This window comes from Crotalus tigris, unplaced genomic scaffold, assembly GCF_016545835.1.
Source record: "Crotalus tigris isolate CLP2741 ecotype Arizona unplaced genomic scaffold, ASM1654583v1 scf7180000019007.31208882:3723066, whole genome shotgun sequence".
NCBI lineage: Eukaryota > Metazoa > Chordata > Lepidosauria > Squamata > Viperidae > Crotalus > Crotalus tigris.
This window is the reverse complement of record NW_024097321.1, coordinates 2446443-2467299: the sequence shown is the minus strand read 5'-3', so window position 1 is coordinate 2467299 and position 20857 is coordinate 2446443. Positions and strand designations below refer to the sequence as shown.

The window sequence follows — 20857 nt, the reverse complement described above, 5'->3', positions numbered from 1 at the left end:
TAAGTCAAGGAATACCTGTAGTCTGTTCAGTGAATTGAAGACAAAAGACTTTAATACCGTATATGCCGATGTATTAGGTGACCCGGCGTATAAGACGACCCCCGTCTTTATAGCCGGGCCGCATTCCTAGAACGTCATCTTATACGCCGGAAACTACCAGTATTTCCGGCGTATAAGACGACCCCCGTCTTTGGCGCCGATTTCAGCGCTCGCGGAAGTCGTCTTATACGCCGGCATTTACGGTATATATTTAAAGAGCATTAGTACTATTGCAGATTAGAGATATTTGACTTTTTCAGGGATATATCGTTGTATCAATAATTGGTTTTAACAGAGTGCCATTCATTCGTATGCCAATATTTAAAGAAAAAAACTGGAAGCAATTAAGCTAAATAGCTTGGATTCCATGTTTTTTTTTAAATTCTGTTTCTCTATTTGTATCATTATTACTGATAATGGAAGAAGAAGAAGTTTCCTTATGTATCAGGACAAAAAACCACTTATAAATAGACAGCGATTGCCAAATTCTCTCTAGTGATCAATTAGTAAATAATTATTTCCCAATTTGTATTTTCTAAAATCCTCCTTAAAAGGCAGCTAATTTAGTTTCTACTATAGTATGGACAGTGTTCCAGTTACCTATTATGTAGTTTTTAAAAATTAACCTCCAGATGTTTTTATCAAATCCCTAAACAATACAAAAATGGATTTTTGAGGAGTAACTGCAAAAGGTGGCATATTAAAAGTAACAAATTATGTCATGACATCCATATAAAAGCTCATTACATTATAAACGAATTTATTCATTGAAGTTTCAAAGGAATCTTCTTGGTTAGAGGTGTTTTCTGGCGGAAATGGCAAAGATTTCGGCTTTCTTAAAGGAGCAATCGCAAGAGAAATTCTTTGCGGTATGGGAAAAATGGATAAATTTTATACAATATAAATTGGATATAAAAATATCATTTAGCTTTTTAATAACTTGTATATACATTTTAATATTTTATAGATTGTACTCTTTTTATATCTCTTTTCTTCTTTCTCTTTTCTTTTTTTATTATCTCTTTTTCTTTCAAGTACTTTTTCTTTTTAATACTTACGCTTTTTTCTTACTTATATTTTATTGTTAATTACTTTATAAGTTGTTTATTTAAGGTATTTAAATATATTTATGATTTATACTTTTTCAATTTTTTAAAGATTCTTAAAAATTTTAATCAAGCCTATACTCAGCTCTGGGAAGGTTGGGGGGGATGGAGAGGGAGGGTTGGGGTGGGTGGGTTAGGGTTGTTTTTTTGTTTTTTGCTTTTTGTAAAAATATTTAAAAATTTTCAATAAAAAAAAAGTAACAAATTATGTCATGACATCCATATAAAAGCTCATTACATTATAAAGGGGCGTTGTCTTACCTGAACGCCTTTTCTCAGCATGAGGAATGTAGACTCCACGCATGGGTTGATTTAGTCTTCTAGCCCAATCAGAGCAAACAATCAAAGTTGCCACGCCTCTGCAGGGTCTGACCATGCCCCAGTTTTCGAAAGGGCGAAGCGAATGATTGTGTGACGAGATGGCTCCGAACTGCTGACACTAACCTAGCTGCTAGTAATAATCAGGGAGGGGGTGGAGTCTACATTCCTCATGCTGAGAAAAGGCGTTCAGGTAAGACAACGCCCCTTCTCCAGCATGTAGAGGAATGTAGACTCCACGCATGGGACATACCAAAGCCCCTTTGATCCCACGGGTGGGAAGCAGGTTGGTTAAGTGTCGATGCTGAAATGGACCACTTGTTGTAAAACCCGACAGCCAAACTTGTCGAGTTTGTAATGGTGAATGAATGGTGAAGGGGACGACCACGTAGCCGCCTTACAGATGTCCTCTATGGACGCCTGAGTCTGCCACGCCGCCGATGTGGAAGCGCTACGAGTAGAGTGCGCTGTCAGGCGGCTTGGGACAGGTAAAGAGGAAGCCTGGTAAGATTGAGCGATACAGGCCTTGATCCACCTGGCTATAGTAGAGGAGGAAACCTTCTGTCCCTTGGAAGTTGAGTGGAAAGAGACAAACAATGCCTCCGATTTGCGAAAGGAAGCTGTCCTCTTAATGTAATGATGTAATGCCCTACGTACATCTAGGTAATGCCACTGCTTTTCTAGTGTGTGAGAAGGATTGGGACAAAAGTTTGGTAGTACAATGTCCTGAGCCCGGTGAAACAGGGTATTCACCTTGGGAATGAATGAGGGATCTAACCTCAGCACCACTCTGTCCTGATAGAAGGTACACAGGTCTTCCCTAACTAAAAGAGCAGCCAGCTCTGACACGCGTCTCGCCGACGTGATGGCTACTAGGAAAGCCACCTTGTGGGACAAAATGTGAAGAGGACAAGACCTTATAGGTTCAAAGGAGACCTAGTGAGTGCCTGCAGAACACGAGGTAGTTCCCAAGATGGATACCTGTGTACTACTGGAGGTCTGGTGTTGGAGACTCCTTTCATAAAGGATCGGACCCTGGAATGATGGGACAATGGAGTGGCGTTGGCACAGGTGAACACCGTGGAAAGAGCGGCCACCTGTCTACGCAAGGTGTTGGGCGCTAAGCCTTTATCCACTCCATCCATGAGGTATTCAAGAATCACTGGGATAGTGACAGAGGAGATAGACAAACCCTTACAGGTACACCAGTCACACAATTTCTTCCAAGTGGCATCATAGATTCGGTTCATCGCCGGCCGTCTGGAAGCTTGGATCATAGCTATCACCCTTGAAGAGTAAGATCCGCACATCAGGAACTGGCGCTCAGATACCAGACGGCTAGTTGTAGCCACTGTGGGTTCGGATGGCATATGGCCCCCCGTGTTAGAATTATCCTCTCTGGAGGGATTTGCCAAGGGGAGGCTACGGCGAGGTTCACGAGATCTGCGAACCATGGACGCCTCGGCCAATAAGGGGCCACAAGGATTAGCTCCGCCTGTTCCTGTAACAGCTTCCTGATGACAGCCAGGATCAAGGGAAGGGGTGGAAATGCATATAGAAGGCCCGCCGGCCAAGGGCTGCGGAGGGCATCTGCTCCTTCCGAACCCTGGGATGGGTACCGAGATAGAAACCGGGGAAGCTGGGTGTTCTTCGGGGATGCAAACAGGTCGACTTTGGGCCGACCGAAATGGTGAGTTATCTCCCGAAAGAGATGGGGATGTAGACGCCACTCTGAATGATCTATCGTAGATCGACTCAGAAAATCTGCCTGGTCGTTTTCCACCGCTGAAATGTGTTCTGCCTTTAGGGACAACAGATTCTGTTCCGCCCTTGACCCCAGACACTGGGCCTCGGACATTAGAATCCGTGATCGAGTGCCGCCCTGCCTGTTGACATGGGCCTTTGCCGCCACGTTGTCTGTCAGAACCAGCACGTGGCGGCCCGCCAACTTCTTGTGGAAATGGCGAAGTGCTAGGTGTATGGCTCTGAGCTCTAACCAATTGATATTTTTCTTGAGATCCCGTTGAGACCACCGTCCCTGGGCGAATTGAGATTGCAGATGTGCCCCCCCATCCAAACAGACTGGCGTCTGTGGTCAAGGTTACCCGAGTCGGTTCTCTGAACAGGGATCCTTTGGACAGTGCTGGGGACAACCACCAGGTGAGGGACGTGAGTGTCTGTGGTGGGACTCGCACCCTCTGTGGAAAACATGCTACACCCCGTTTCTGGTAAGGGAGTAGAAACCACTGTAATTGTCTCGTATGAAGCCTGGCCCAAGGCACTATGGCAATACATGAGATCAGTTTCCCTAACAGCTGTGACAGCAGGAGCAGGATTACACGTTTCTCCTTGCGCACCCTGGTGACCATCGTATGTATGCTGAGCTGATGCTCCTGAGACAGGAAAACTCGGCACTGGCTGGTGTCTATTATTGCGCCTAGGTGGAGCAAACGGTTTGTTGAGATCAGATGGCTCTTTGGGAAGTTGATCATAAATCCATGATCCTGGAGTGTCTTGATTGTCAGTGCCACATCTGAACAGGCGTTCAGTGCCGAGGACGACTGGATTAGGATATCGTCCAAGTAGCACTGAACACGGACTGGTACCAACCTGAGCTGTGCGGCGAGAACCGCCAGGATTTTGGTGAAAACCCTTGGAGCTGATGATAGGCCGAATGGCAGGGCCCTGTACTGATAATGATGGTTGGAATACCTGAATCTGAGGTAAAATCTGATTTAGAGCCTTGAGGTCTAGGATCGCCCTCCATCCTCCTGAGGGTTTTGGTACCACGAACAGGATGGAGTAGAAACCCAGTCCCCATTGATCTGGGGTTACCCGCTCTATTGCCTCTATGCTTAACAGATGACAAATGGCCTCCTCCATGAGACCTTGTTTCATGGGATTTCTGGATAGGGGGCAGGAGATGAAGCGCCGAGATGGGAGTGTGAGGAACTCCAGAGACAGTCCGTCTCTGATAGTGGTTAGAACCCAATTGTCCGTGGTGGTACTTTCCCATTTGTGGAAATATAGTGCCAGTCTTCTGCCAATGGGAGGAATCCGCCTCAAGTCACTTTGACTTTCGGAAAGGACGAGCTCCTCTGCCGGGAAGGGGCCTCTTAGCCTGGAATTGTGGCTTTGGTTTGTCTCTGTAGCCGGACCGGTCCGATGAGCGGTCCGGCTCTGCTTGAAAGGACCGATACCCGCTCCATGTAGTTCGGTCTGAGCCAGACTTGAACGACGGACGCCGGTTGTATGGAGAAAAACGTCTGCCCATTTTTTTGACAACATGAGCTAGTACTTTCAACTTTTCTTTGTTTTCAGTCAGGTAAGGAGTGAGAGCCTCTCCAAAAAGGCGACCCTTATGATATGGTGCCGCAGCTACTCTCCATTTGTGCCTGGTATCGGCCTTCCAATTTTTTAGCCAGAACAACCGGCGTGCGGCCACGTTGGAAGCTATGGCCCGAGCCGAATATTTGGCCGACTGCAGAGACACATCCGCCATGTATTCCAGTGCGCCCCTTAGTTTAGTGACATCCTGGTGAACCCTTACCTCGTCTGGGGATAATATGGCCTGTAATTCCCTGAGCCAGATTAATGCAATTCTAGCGAAAAAGGAGTTAGATGTTGAGGCTCTTATAGCCCAAACCGATGCCTGATGGGTCCTTTTGAGGGAAATCTCAGACTTCTTGTCCTCAGCCTTAAAGGCCTCCGACATATCTCCTGGGATTTTGGTGTCTGACAGTATGGGGGCGAGAGCCTTGTCTACACTTGGAACTTCGACATTGTTGAGGGAAGGGACCGTATCTAAGAGCTTACGATCTAATCCCCCAAGAGCAGAGAAACTTCCAGGAGATCCCCACTGATCCTGAATGGATTTGAGAAACATAGGGGGGCAAGGTATCTATAGGTTCTTCTTGACCGGTTCCAGAAACAGTGGGTCAGAACTCTGTCCACAGTCCTGATCGGTCGTCTGTGGTTTCACGGGTTCAATTTTTCCAGTGACATAGGCCTTTTGTAAAAGAGGATAGAAGGAATTTGGATTAAACACCCCTGCCATAGGAGTGGCCTCCGCCTGAATGTCTTCCCCGTCTGACCACATGCCTTCTTCCGGAATCTGAGCAGAAAAATCTGATATCTCGCTCCCTTCAGATTGAGGTGGAGAACCGTGATCTGAAATCACATACTCCCTGGGATGCCTAGTTTCCATGGGCGTAGGGGGGGTTTATGGTCCTTGGACCGGAATGGCCCTCCCTGAAGCCGCCATTGCCTGAACCACCGCCTGTGAGATCATGGCTTGGAGCTGGACAGTAAATGAAGGATGTTCGGGGCCCCGAAGACCCGCCGCCATCGACTTGAAAGATGCTGAAGGGATTGGGGGAGGGACGATTGTAGTAACCTCCCCCTGAGACCCACAAGACACTGAGGAAGGTCCTGGCTCAGCAGCTGGAATTGAATCTTGGACCTGTAATCTCAATTCTCGGTCAAAGAAGGACAGATGGTCCCGTTCATATCCCAGCAAGGAACCCTGGTCCAGGGTCTGCTCGGGAGACCAAGCCTGTGTAAGAGGGGAAGGTCGATGCTCCCCTGATATGGATGCAAGAGGAGGTGAGGGGATAAGCTGCGTCACTCCTGTCTGCCGCTGGGCTTTGGAGAATTGTTGCTCCAGCACCCCATGTCTGCTATCTGCTTGCTTGTCATCGGCCTTAGAGGTCCGTTTGACCTTGGCCTTGGCTTTTGCAGGTGTATCCAGACTGGATGGCTTGCGTTTTATATTTCCACTGGAGGTGGAAGCCTGTGAAACGGTGTTATCTGCCATATTGAAATAAACAATAGGAAATAAACAACAGGTGTTCACCAGAAGATCCCTGGATCTGGCCTGTACTGCAGTAGAAGAAAAGACAGGTTGTCACCAGGAGATCCCTGGATCAGTCCTGTTCTGCAGGAGAAGAAAGGGCAGGTTTTCACCAGGAGATCCCTGGATCGGCCCTTGGTCTGCAGGAGAAAGGAAGGCCATGGCCCACCTGGGTGGTACAGGCCTGCACGAGGGTCTGTGAGGTCCGGCCCACCGTTAAGCACGGAGTCACTACGCAATATAAGCCGCGCTACGCTCAGGGGCTGTCCTCCCCATTCAATTTTTCAGGCCCACTGTAATAGAGACAATTTGGCCGAAAAGGTATCAATTAAAGATATGGGCTAGAAGACTAAATCAACCCATGCGTGGAGTCTACATTCTTCTACATGCTGGAGAATGAATTTATTCATTGAAGTTTCAAAGGAATCTTCTTGGTTAGAGGTGTTTTCTGGTCTAACAACTTGACATTTTCAGATCAATTCTTTGGAAACCATTTTAACAGCTAACATTTTGAAAAGCTGATCCACCTAAAACTACAAGCTGGGGTTCAGGAAAATGTCAGTTCTATATGAGAAAGATGTCTATATTTGCCACCAGCAAGGCCAACCGTTAATGTTGGCTGGTTTTCTCTCAACAAAATAACCACCGTGAGAGGATTTACTTGGTCACTCAAGTATTCCAAATAGTACAAGAGCTTTAATTGGTTTTTTTTTTTACCTTGATGCCATCCACATCAAGAACGTGAAGAGCAGATCTGCTGTCTGAAAATGTAACCAACATTTGATCTCCCTTGATCCTAACAAGAATAGACACAGATCAAATAAACTCTTGACAGAACTAATTTCTAATCAGCCATCAAATAAGTAGATAGAAAACTGAGTTGTTTCTTCTTAAAAATGGTGGGTTAATAATTGAACATTCATTAATTGTTATTGAACTATTATTACATTAACAAGTTTTCAGCCATTAATGTTCTCTAACAGCATTATATTTTACTGGCATGGATCCCTAACTTTTTACTCCACAATTTTAAGGAAACCCTATTAATAAAAGAAGAGTTTATTATTTGCTTGATAAATTTATAACCCACTCTTCTTCTGGAATTATATTAATGGAACAATTCCTTATATACGAAGAGTCTCATTCCATGAGGGGAAGCTCTCTTCAAAATTAAGATCCAAAGATTATTTTCTAAAATGAGCATCATATTTTACCTGACAAGCACAACAGTGCCATAAGTCTCAAAGATTTGCATAAGCTCCATTTGACAATCCTCAGGAAATTCATCTTTCTCTTCAGGGGAACAATACAATAGAGACACCACCACTGTAGCATCTAGAGGTCCCTGAAATGATGATACTTCCTGGAAAACATTATCCCTAGCAGACACATCAACTTCTTGCATTTCCACTTCCACAATAGCTAAAACAGGCCTACAGAGAGATAGCAAGTGAAGAAAAAAAGTTAAAAAGGATTACAGAAAGTAGATAAGAGGACAAGAGATAAAATGCTGACAGGTTATTGAAAATCAGTTGTGTAGATCTGCTTAATATTACTGTTTGATTACCTGGTTTCTCAAACAATTTTTTCCGCATAATTTATGTAGCATATTACGTCTCTGTTTAAAAATGAAAAAATAGCTGATCCTATAAATAATTGCCTAATAGGGGAAAAGACAATGAATAAGTAGCCACAGGGAGGCTTGAAATTATTTGATTTCTCTACCCAAGTTGACTCCACACAATTTCCAGGAGTCCACAGACACAATAAAACAATCCTAACAATTACTCCATTATTTAATTTGGCAGAGGTATTCTGTTGCATACAATGTAGTTTTTCCCCCCAGTTCTCAGATTGTGTCCACATATGTCCAAGTTCATATGCAACTTAAATACATATACAAGAATGAAGAATGACATTCAGCAGGTTAGGATTAGGCCCTCCAGCTATTGCTAGCTAAATCTTCCAGCAGCTGTAAGCAGTGTGACAAAGGTAAGTGACAGGTCTACCATTTCTGCTCCAAAATTGCTTCCGTAAGAAACAAGAAATGAATTTTGATATAGGAATATTCTATATAGTGATTCCACAAAGAAGCGTGAAAATGTTGGAGCATCATTATCCATAAGATCTATAAAAGCCTTGATGTTCCCGAGAACTTGGCAAAATGCTACTGTTCAAGAGATAACATGGAAATCTCCCCTGGAATTCCTTCTAAAATTGCAAAGAATGGCAATATTGTTGTGAGGTTAAATGGATAATTCAGCTGTTAAGACAGTGGTGGCGAACCTATGGCACGGGTGCCAGAGGCGGCACTCAGAGCCCTTTCTGTGGGCACGTGCCATGCCCTAGAGATGGCAACCGTCCCTTTTCAACCAGCCACTGCTAACTTGCCGAGGTCCCATGTGGCCGGATGCATCCCAGCACGGCTGGTTTCCCTCCCCCCCGTCCCATCCCTCCTGGCCTCGAATGCTCTCCTTTTCCCGGGCATGATCCACTGCATCGCCTCCTCAGCTGTCGGTTGGCCGTCCGGCTCAGAGTCGGCATCTCTGAACTGCTGGCAGCGGGCTGTGGAGCCCCAGAGTACACCAGTTGAGGGGCTGGCAGGCTGTGACTGCTGACGGACACTGTTGGCCCCCATGCACTCACTGACCTCTGTGTGCGGGGGCCAATGGTGTCAGGCAGCAGCCGTCCTGGCCCGCCTTGCCTTGCGACAATGGCACCCCCGCCTTGCCTCACCTTGCCTTGCCTCACCCCGCAGGACGATTCTCCTGCCCACCGGCCCACCTGCCAGAGACCCCCTGGATCTCCCCCAACCCTGCCCGGTCCCCACAGGTGTCCCTCCACACGAGCAACATTAAGGTGACCATGCCTACTTTGGCCACACCCATTCAGTCTGCCATGACCACCACAGCCACACCCACCCAATGGGCCACGCCTACCCGGCACCCAGCAATACATAAGTGGGTTTTGGATTGCAGTTTGGGCACTCAGTCTCTAAAAGGTTCGCCACCACTGTGTTAAGACAAAGTCCAGCCCCACATCACAAATATATAAACACGTGTATAGACTATTTTTCTATAAGCTCTGCCAATTTTGATGATACTGTTTTTCAATTTGAATTATCAGATTTGAGGCATGTGTTACCAACATATAATAAAAAAAATGCACTAGCATGACTAGAGTAGGACTAAACACAGATTCAGAATAGTCCAGTACATCTATCACAGAAGATCCATGATTATCCAGCTTCACACAATCACTAAGAATAGCTGATTGAGTTAATATTATTGTTAGTACTTGTCTTTTAGTTAATCTGATAGCCAAATAAACATTTTAGGAGGACACAGATGTCTCTGTGACAAATGACTGTGTTGTTGTGACTTCACAATGCAACCCCTGTGACTCTGTTTCTAATGTCAGGTCACCGGTCTAAAAGGTCACTGTTTAAGCCGTGATATCATCATATACAGGGGATATAAAAAACATCTACACATCCCTGTTAAAATGTCAGGTTTTTGGGATGCAAAAAAATCAGACCAAGATTAATCACTTCAGAATTTTTCCACCTTGATATAGCATATTAACTTGTTATTTTCCCCCATAAAAGATTTCAGTATGTTTTTCAATTGAATCATACAGCCTATATGCTATTTTAAATCCCACCGGCTCAAGGTTGACTCAGCCTTCCATCCTTCCGGGGTAGGTAAAATGAGGACCCAGATTGTTGGGGGCAATGTAAATATATATATACATTGCTTACTGGTGTACACCGCTTAGAGAGTGCTTGCACTTAAAGCGGTATATAAGTCTCATAAATAAATAAAATAAATAAATAAATAAAGATAGAAAAATTCTAAAGTAATTTATCTATCTTTGTCTGATTTTTTTTATATATCTCTAAAGCCTGGCATTTTAACAGGGGTATCCATTGTACTTTTGGCCATTTTTGCTTATTTTTATACTTAAAAGGGGGTGGAGGAAACAGGCTTCAAATCTACACTGTCCATGTCATGTTTAGCAGGAATCAACTTAAGATTCATTTCAGAAATCTTGCAGGTTAAATCTTTAAATGACTAAAGGATTTCATTGATCCGAACTAAGGAATATCATAACTTCAGAAGTTATTTTAGCCTCTCAGCAATGGTCAATATTTGTGATAATTTAGTTGTTTTATAATGAATCAATCTTTGGTTCAACTAGCCCAATTCTATTTATTCTGCTCCCCCCAGTAGTGATTTTCTGGGGTCATAAAAAGAGATCACTTTAAATGGAGAAGCTATCTGTGACGTCTGAGTTTTAAGAGCTGTGGTGGCGCAGTGGTTAGAATGCAGTACTGCAGGCTAACTCACTGCTCACTCCAAGAGTTCGACCCTGAACGGCTCAAGGTTGACTCAGCCTTCCATCCTTCCAAGGTTGGTAAAATGAGGATCCAGATTCTTGGGGGCAATAGGCTGACTCTGTAAACCGCTTAGAGAAGGCTGTAAAGCACTGTGAAGCAGTATATAAGTCTAAGTGCTATTGCTATTTATAAGCGCAAAACATGTGTTCCATGACACTCCAGAAAAGAAGATGGTACCTGTGGTCACTGGCCTGGAGCTCAGCTCTTCCATAATACATCAAGGCACCAGGAGACCAAATGGGTCTGACTTTGGTTTCAACGCTGAGATCACTGTCAAGAAGACTGACTTGTCCTGCTGTGAAAAAACAAAATAACACATTTAGAATTAAGAATAATTAAGGCAAAGTTTCGAGCATTGATCCAGAACCATGTGCCTGATTCACACGTAACAGCAAAGCACAATGGCTGAGGTAGTTTCTTTTTTATTTAAGCCATTAATCAGGATTTAAAGAACTATAGGAGATGCACAAACCCCTTCACTAAATCAAACTTAAACAAACTCACCATTATTTTGAATAGCTATGTTGCTACATGATAGCTCATCATTCATATGGCATTAAGTAGACAGGAAGGATGTAAATTAACACAATTATATTACAGGAGTCTTGCAGCAGAACAAGTAATAGAATATGTTACAATAGAATATGATAAATAATACCAATTCCAGTAAGTTCATAGTTTACATGACCACTCATGAAGTTAAAGCAATAATCTGGGCTCTCTATTGCATATATATAGGAGCTGACACAAAACAACATTTCCCAAATGTCTTGGGTACAAAAAAAGGCCTTCTGGGATTACCGAGGACAGAAAATGTTTAAACTAATTAAGGATGAAATATAACTAAAAAATTGGTAGTTTGATAGAAACCAGAATAAAACTATCCCTAGTATTTAAGTTAGTAAGTAAAATTCTTAACTTTCTGCACACAAGTAAATATTATAAGTAATAAAAGAACCACTGGATTATTTCTTAGATCAGTATCCTGCCTTCCCAAGGAATATTTTCTCAGTGGTGTGAACTACATTCCATTAATAAAAAAGTGTCCTTTGCAAAACTATGCAAAAATTCTGAAACTATGAAGTTTCAGAACTGAGCACTGATTTTTAGGTTGAACATTATAAACCAAACCCGCTGTTTCTCAACCTTGATTACTTTAAGACGTGAAGGTTTCAACTCCCAGAATTCCCCAGACAGCATAATGACTGAGGAATTCTGGGAGTTGAAGTCCACAAGTCATAAAAGGGCCAAGTTTGAAGATCCCTTCACTAAGGTAAGCTAAAGAATCCCCCAGGAAAGAGTAAAAAGGATCCCACCAACCTGTTTTATCAATTGGAAGTTTCTTCCTCCACCAAAGAACTCTGTCAGTCCATGCTGGAGTTCTACATTTATCGCTTGTATCATAAGCCTCAGAGCCAACATCATATTTATATGTGGGACCAAAATTAATAGTTCCTTCATGAAAGTCCTTAAAAATCTATTGAAGAAAATATTGTTAATCTAAAATAAGGTTTATAGACCTAGCCATGCACATCATTTTATCTCATCTCATCTCATTCTGTATCCACTGGGAAGGCTTTCAATGGTTTACAGCACAATCATAAAAAGAACAGCACAATAAAACATACATGCTATAATTAACTCTGTAAATATAAATAAAAACAACACAACTTCAGCAATATATGCAAACTAATAAATTAGAAGCATCATTTTAAACTTTGAAGATCCTCCAAAATACTTCCATTTTTAATAACTCGGAAAAGAAACTGTTGTAAAATAGCAGCGTGGATATTGATCAAATTTCAGTTGCAATAATACAAGTGTTTTTCATTTGCCTCAAGTAATGACAGCAATGGGAACTGGAATTTCCATTGCTAAGTGATGCAGTCATATTGCTTAGTGATGACAATCAGGTGGCCAGAGAGCCATGGCTTGAACATGGTGGGGCTTAGAGTGTCTGCTACGCAACGGGGAAGGGGCATGAGTGGTTGGGGAGGTGTGGAGTGAGTACACAACTCAGGGAGAGTGCACAGGTGGTGAGTGCATTAGGGTTTGAGGTGGCTGCAGCTGGGTATGGGAGGATGCATGGGGGTATATGGCAGGGGAGGCACAAGCACAGTGAGGTTCAGGGAAATGTGTGAGGGTATGTGAGTGGCGGGTGCAGCAATGCTCTGGGGGGATGTACAATTGGCATAGGAGGCGCAGAGTGAGTGCAGAAAGGTTGGGAAAGGTACATAAGGGAGTGATTGTGGCTTGTGAGGCAGGGCTCAAGAGCAGAGGGCCTGAGGGAGGATGTGCAGGTGGGGGAGACTTACCTGAGCAACTTGTGACCTTCCCTGCGGCTTCCCCATTGATTTTGCTTGTGGGATGCCAGCAGAGTAGGTCACAAATCTTGATCAAATAACCGTTAAGTGTAACATCTCTACCTTTCCACTAGATTTCTGTTGCTGCAGTTGATCAGATTCCAGGAGAGTCTTCCAGTCTTGTCGTTTAAGAAAATAAAATACTTCTTCATAAGTCAAGTCAATGCGATAGTTGAAATCACCACACCAGAAAACATAGTCATGAGAAAACATACTTCTTCCCTGTTCAAGAAAAAAAATCATTAAACTACAACATTTTAAAATTCTTCATCAACTCAGTTATATATAAAGACTTGTTGTTTTTTTCTTCCATTCACTGCCTGGACCAAACCCTGCAGGTTTTTCGAAAGTGGCTTGCCATTACCTACTTTCTAGGGCTGAGAGAAAGTGACTGGCCCAAGGTCACCCAGCTGCCTTTGTGTCTAAGAAACTAGAACTAGAACTCAAGGTCTCCTCATTTCTAGCTTGATTTTTTTAACCACCATACCAAACTGGCTATTTTTGTTTAGTTAGAGGTTAACTGAAATAAAGTTAGATTTTTTTTAATCCAAGTTCATAGGCTCCTAGCATCAATCCATGAACCCCTATGTGATCTCAGACTAAGAGCCCCTGATCTAAACAATCTAAAAGATACTGCATATATTATTGGAAAGGTACCATAAAGAAAATAAGTTCTGAACCAAAGCATCACTAGAGGGCGCTGTTAATAAAGCTATATAATAATAAAGGTGAATTTGCCAATGTAATTTTGCAAATATAAACTGCTTAATTAGGCAATGTTTGGTATGGGCATTTATAAGAATTATTCTGCAAGAATTGAAAGCATCTTTTAAAGGCATTAAGCCCATGAATGTCTGAGTTATACTCTGAATCCTGGAAACAGAGAAATACCAGTAGCTACAAACATCTTTTAATCTTTAAAGAAATGTTTGAAGAAGAAAAAGTGCACAGATACGAAAAATCTAATGAAGTACCCACTTGTCATGATAGCAAATCAACCTCTTCTTTGCCATAAGATTTTAGAAAGAGAGACGTTAAAGTTTTAAGGGTTATAGCATGGTTTGTCATTGCTCTTAAATTCTGAGAATTAATAACAATGCGCGGTAAAAGCATGTTCAGTGGAAATGGGAGTAATTTGTAATTTATAAAAAATATTGCATTCTTTCCACCAGTAAAACAAGTTAAGGACTTCAGAAATTTAAGTGAATATGCAGTACTTAATTAGAAATAACCCAAGTCTTAGTAGACTTCCTTTCATAACCATGAAGCCATCGCTTCCTTCTTTCATTACCACCTGACTTAATGACATTATCAAATTTCATCTGTGACCCAGCTGGCCACAGAAGCCTCTTTCTGAAAACTACAAAATGTTTGGGGGGAGGGGAGAGGAAACAAGGCTTTGTAGGGAAACGAAAGGTTTTCTGTAATTTGCTCCTTATGGTTAGAATTTCAGCTTCTATAAGATCTTATAACAGCTGCAAGATTATTAGTGGGGCAATATTGGAAGAAAAACTCTCTGCCTACTATGGAAGAATGGATACTTAAGGTTTCTAATTTAGCAGAAATGGCGAAAATCTCCACATATTTGAAGGACCATTCACAAGAAATATATATTATGGTTTGGAGAAGATGGATTGATTACATTCAAAAGAAATATGAAACTGAAAAGTATTATGTTGCATATGAGTAGATTTTAGATAATTATTAATAGTTTTAATTATATTATTATTTTTGTTTATAATTTGTTAATACTTGTCTTGAAAAGGAGTTAAAGTGTGTTATGGTTTTGATTGATAGTATAGTTGGTTAATGTTAGTTAGATTATGTTTGTTTATTTGTTACCCTGTAATCAGCTCTGGGAAGTGGGGGAGGGGGGGAACGGGTGGGAGGGGTTTATATTGTATTAAATTTGTAAAGCTTTTAATTAAAAAAAAGAATTTCAGCTTCTATTTTACAGTTTTATTTTGTTTATGTTAATCAGCAAGTGAAAGGTACATTACATTAATGGATTAAAATTATTAACATGGATAAACATAACACACTTTTAAGGGAACGGGAGGCCTCAAAATTATCTTCTCTACCAAACAGCATTAAAATCTTTATCATATTGCTTGAAAGTCTTCTTTGCTGCCTCACTGAAAAAAGATTAATTGGGATGTTAAAAAACAACTGTTATCAACAATCAGTTGCCACAAATTAGGTGTTGATTTCTGCTTCCATTGCTATGTGGTAATTTAATTTTAGTTAATTTAGTTAAATGCCTCCAAAATTTACAATTCTAGATATCTTGACAGGTTCTAAATGCTATGGATATAATCAGCAGGAATGTATCAAACATTTAGCAACTGATCTGGGGTCAAATTAACAAAGGGCAAGATCAAATGTTCTGAGTTAATTTTCTGCAAAATCTTTGTAAAAAATATTAATGAAGGCCACCATTCACAAGGCAATGCATATTGTATTTATTTCATATTTTTGTCTCTTTTGCTATCACTATCTCTGTGTTTCAAAGCCTGTATTCTCTACATTGTATTTACAATATATGCTTGAAAGTCTGAAGTTGCGGTATAAACCCCGGCCCAAGTGCATAAATCCCTTAAAGGGATTTATTACTGATTTCTTATTTCAAGTTGACTCTGAATGGTACAAAATTCCCATCTTCATAAATTCAGATGAAGTTTGAGTGTCACAATGTAATAAAAATGGCAGTAGCAAAACACAAATAACTGCAACATTTGTACACAGCAACACAATAAAACAGCAAAATACAAATATTAATATTAAATATCTAATTATACACACACATTTAAAAATATTTAATTTAAAAATAGCAATATCAATAGTAGCAATAAAATAATGGGTGAAAAAACAAAAATATTTTTAAAAAGGAATCCCATAATCCATGGATCAAAAATTAAAATATCCTTCCTAATAATATCATTCCAGTCCTGAGGGTCTAATGGTACAGCTTCATTTTAATGGGTCTTCTGAAAACCGGGAGGGAAGGGAAGATTTTAATGTTAGCAAGCAAGCTACTGCAAAGAAAGAGGCTGCAGCTGAAAACGCACACTTTCAAAGTCCCTGTAGTTCAGTGGTTCTCAACCTGTGGGTCGGGACCCCATTTGGGGTCGAATGACCATTTCACGGGGGCCACCAAACAAGGCTGTCCGCCATTTTTTCCCCTTTTCTTTGGCCACGCCCCTGGCACCCGGTGATGTATAAGTGGTTTGGGGGTCACAACACGGGGAACTGTATTATGGGGTCGCGGCATTAGAAAGGTTGAGAACCACTGCTGTAGATCAAAGGTCTCCAATCTTTCTGGGCTCACGGTCCAGAGGGAAGGAGAGAAGCTTCAAAATTAGTGTGCGCACGCAAATGGGGCCATGTGCACTGGCGCGGCACTAGCATCCTCGTTCATGCATGCAGCATGCGCAAACGGGCCGTGCACACCCACCTGGCATTAGCGGTCAGGTTTGTGCCTGTGTGCATGTGCAAATGGGGCCGCAGGCACTAGCGCGAGTGGGAGGAATGTGCACCCACACATGTGTGCACCGGCCAGCCATTTCCGCAGCCCGCTAGCCAAGAGGCCATGGCCCGGTCTAGGGCTGTGGCCCATAGGTTGGGAACCCCTGCTGTAGATTACACTCCCTAAGAGGAAGGGGCCTGGGTTGAGCCATTCTTAATTTTTACAGGTAGGCAGAAAGAGAGAAAGTAGTTCCCCAAATGTCTAGACCAGTGTTTTTCAATTTTGACACTTTTAAGATGTGTAAACCTCAATTCCCAGAATTCCCCGTCTAGCATGCTGAGTGGAGAATTCTGAGAACTGAAGTCCACACATCTTAAAATTTCTCAAGGTGCTTTAAAGGGGATAGCAAGCACCTTGAATTGCATCTGGAATCATACTGGCAAGAATATCTACTTAAACTGCTGCATTCTAGAACACTTTCTCTTCTTTTTTCCCCAATTCCTAACCTTTCCTACTGCCTCTATTAGTTTTATGCTACTGGCTGGTAGGTAAGGAATTGACCTATTAAAATGTATTGTTCAGGACTTAAATGTTTAAAGAATCGAATGAATGAATGAATGACCTATGCAAAAAGTGACTGGTAACAGGGAGCACACCTTACATGAACATGCTGAGTGTAAAAAGGTAACTTTGGGTAAAATAAAAATCACATGCACTTGGGTGCTTCCATGTGCAAATTCAGCATCACTGTAAATGGAACTTTCCCCAGACCTTACCATCGGGAAACTCAGTTTCTGAGTGATCTCTTTATAGTCTTCGTTCCGTTCTTTTATCTGAGACTGACCAGCTGTCAAGTGGCTACACACAAAGCATAAGCTGGTGCAATGAAATTGGAAACGGATGGCAACTGCTCCTTTGTTTCCAGCTTTTCCTCTCATTCCAGTCTTTACTGTGTCCACTGCTATTTCCCTGGGTAGAAGGTGATAAAACCCAAAGCAAAAAATTAAACTTTTAGGAAGAATTTGAAAATTCTGAACAAGCGATGTGCTTTAGTCTTGGTTCTTTCTAAACAGAGCATTTCTGTTCATGGATGGAATGTGGATCCATTGGAGATTCCTGATGGAAGAACGAGTGGAATTTTTCTTATTTCCAATTTTCTCTGGTGCAAAGATGATCAATCTATGGCATGCAGGCTGCATATTGTCCCCCAGAACCTATTCTTTGCCTCTGGTTTCATCCCGATTATATAAGTCTGACCACAAAAATGCTGATCTTCAACAATGTGATGTGTCTTTCTGCAAAACTAAGGGGCCAAAACAACCACTACATCCTTTAAAGCCCTCCAATTGCCCGCAAAAGGACCACAAAGGTTGGTTGTGTCCAGTCTATTGGCATTATCCCAGCACTGGCAATGCTGTTGGCAAAAAAATAAATCCAATATAGATATTGGAGATCTCCCTTCAGCAAAAGACTAGCAAAACCCCACTGAGACAAGCCAATCACTAGAATGCATGAAAACATCAAAGATCACTCCAGTTGTTCCTTGCCAGTGTCCAATTAAATACCCCAGTGAGCTGCTCTTCCCCTACCCTCCAAAAAACCATACTGAAGATGTCAACAAACATCTGGTCATTCACATATATAGACCAGCTATCTGCAGCAGACATTCCTTGTTACATTTAAGAGTTTCAATTCACGTGGACACATATACTTGTAGAGCCAGAATCCTAATTGCAGACAATGGTGTTATATTGTGAAGATCATTTGTTCAGTGATACCACAGGTGTAACTTACAGAAAAAAATGTGTTATCTAATCAAAGTCAGGTCTCTGCACATAATCTGAGGTGCAAGCCATACCAAAAGAAAGAAATATAGAAAGCTTGTGCTGAATTCAGTGACATTAACTAGTCTGTGTATGACCATAACTTAATACCACTAAACTATCCTTACATCGATTCTTATCATATTATGATAGGAAAGATAATTGAGTAACTCATGCAACCAAAAAACGCCCAGCAAAATTGCAGAGTAATTTTTGGTTAACAAGAGGTGCACATCTTGCATTTTCTTAAAACAACAACAATAAAAGCAAACACTTCTGGAGTACCTTAAGAGCCCCCCCCCCACAAAAAACATTTCACCAAATAGCAATTATTAAATCGATAGAAGAGTGGGAAAATAATTCACAAATAAAGTACACAAGCCACATTTTTCCTGCTCTGCCTACTTTTTGATACATCAGTTCAATCCTCAAACTAAAGCTGGCACATACAAGTCTCTGGTGAAAGTTTCTCCAGGAAACTGAATATGAGATGTTAACCACAGACCCTTATTAATGAAAATTTTCTGTTTAGCATCTTAGACTAAGCTTTGAATAGAAATGTATACTCTTCAGATTTTAAGTGAGAAGGTGCTTAAGATCTGGCTTGAGTACATTCACTCTGCTTGCTGGTGACTCCCTAAAGAAACTATATCTTCTCTTCAGTTCGTCCAGTAGTTTTGAGACCTCAAGAAAATATATGTTTCATTTAAGGCAGGGGTAGGCAACCATGGCTCTTTTATGACTCGTGGACTTCAACTCCCAGAATCCCTGAGCCAGCCACTCCTGATTTAAGGGATTGTTAAGGAGGTGATAAAAAGCCATGTACAGGTGTCACCTGGTGGTGCTTCTTCCTTAACTCAAACACTTATTTTGCTGGGATCTTGAGGATACTGTGCAAAATGTCTTTCAAGAATTACCAACAGGTAGGGAGAATCTGCCCATGGCAAATCTAAAGGATTTTTCTTATTTTTGGATCTGAATATTATACACATTTTGTTTGGCGTAACAATATTTTGAACCTGCAAGGTTATATAAACTGTCACAACTTGAGAGAAACAACTTTATATATATTCTGCATGCCATTCTTCACTCTGCCAACATCAATCTATGCAGACAGCTATTTTCAAGGAACATGCCATTATGCTTGCCCTGAAATACAATTTTGTAGCGGAGGGCACAGTGTGTTGCAATAAAGATCTCAAAACCCACTCATTTTATTATGTGAATTATTCAAGCAGAATGCAATTCAAAGAGAGAGGAATTTATTGAGCGTGTTCCTCTTTCTTTCTGGCATTTCTTGTAGTTTTTTTTATTGCTCAGCAATGGTATATTTTGGAAAGTATATACGTACAATAATTATTTAAATTGATAAAAACATTTAAAAAAATTAAATAGCATAGGATAAAATGAAAGTAACACCATCAACAGAATATGAAAGTCAAAAATATTTAAAAACTAATTTTATAAAATAACTTTTATGAATCCTAACATAATTTTCTGAATAAAAAAAATCAACACCTACGTTTTGCTGAGTCTTTGATGAAAGAATGAGAGGATTAAAAGTGCTTAAGTAATACTGTCAGTATTGTGCCTAAGTGTGGTTTACCCATGACATGAACATATAGTCATGATTATCATAGGGTATGAGTATGGGCTTAATTCATATAATCTATTTTTTTATGGAGAAACAGTGTATAGCTCTCCTAGCAAGACATATATACTCAGGAACAGATGCAAGAGTAGAAAAGAATCAAAAGCCATTACTTGTTTCCATCTCTGAACATCTGGCTGTCTTCCATAAACAATTAATATTTGAAGTGCTCCTAACTATATGAAGAAATGGGAAAGAGGGATAAAGTATGATTCATCTCAGAAATACGGGAATACAGAAAATTCATTTTGAAAAACAAAGTAATTATTGCAGTCCACCTTGGTGAGAAGAACCAACTAAACCAAGTAACTCTGATTTTCCTCCAGGCTATTTAAATCAGAATTAGAAATAAACAGTTGTTCCTTAATTATTATTTCCATTAAAGAAAATCTACAATTGGTCACGATCTCTCGACAAAGTTGTCACATAAAAACAGAAGCAAGAAGAACTACCTTATATAGGGAACATGGAAAGGTCTTACAAAAATGAAGAGGCAAACACCCACAAGCTGTGCTGAGGTCAACAGAATATATCGATGTGTTCTTGAAAGAGCCTTCTGAATGTGTTCTCCCCATATCTTCCTATTGGTTGTGCTAAAAAAAAAATAGTTATATGTCTTTGAACATACCGTTTCATCAGATAATTTAACAAAATTCCATGAAGCATTCTATGGATTTGAGCAAAATGTTTTTTAATCCTAACGATGGACTAAAGTAGTAGGCTATTATTCAATTATTGAATTACATGTATCAATTTGACATTTTGGAATTTATATGATGAAGCTAAATTCATACTGAAACTAAATTTCCCTCCCACACTCAGCAATCTTGACCAAAGTCA

General features: G+C 41.1%; 1 protein-coding gene across 4 annotated transcripts in view; it reads right to left on the bottom strand.

Annotated features, from left to right (window-relative positions):
* Window positions 1-20857, bottom strand: part of SYNJ2 (synaptojanin 2) — a 58469-nt gene that overhangs the window by 10795 nt on the left and 26817 nt on the right. For all 4 annotated transcript variants that reach the window (XR_005558539.1, XM_039358339.1, XM_039358340.1 and 1 more), the window contains exons 14-20: window positions 20470-20610; window positions 17320-17512; window positions 13141-13299; window positions 12035-12191; window positions 10892-11009; window positions 7530-7748; window positions 7033-7111 (exon numbers count right to left, since the gene is read on the bottom strand). Coding sequence is in view for 3 of the 4 variants with exons in the window: in XM_039358339.1 (XP_039214273.1) it covers window positions 7033-7111; window positions 7530-7748; window positions 10892-11009; window positions 12035-12191; window positions 13141-13299; window positions 17320-17512; window positions 20470-20610 (1066 nt within the window). In the remaining variant the exon portion in view is untranslated. The remainder of the gene's footprint in view (window positions 1-7032; window positions 7112-7529; window positions 7749-10891; window positions 11010-12034; window positions 12192-13140; window positions 13300-17319; window positions 17513-20469; window positions 20611-20857) is intronic.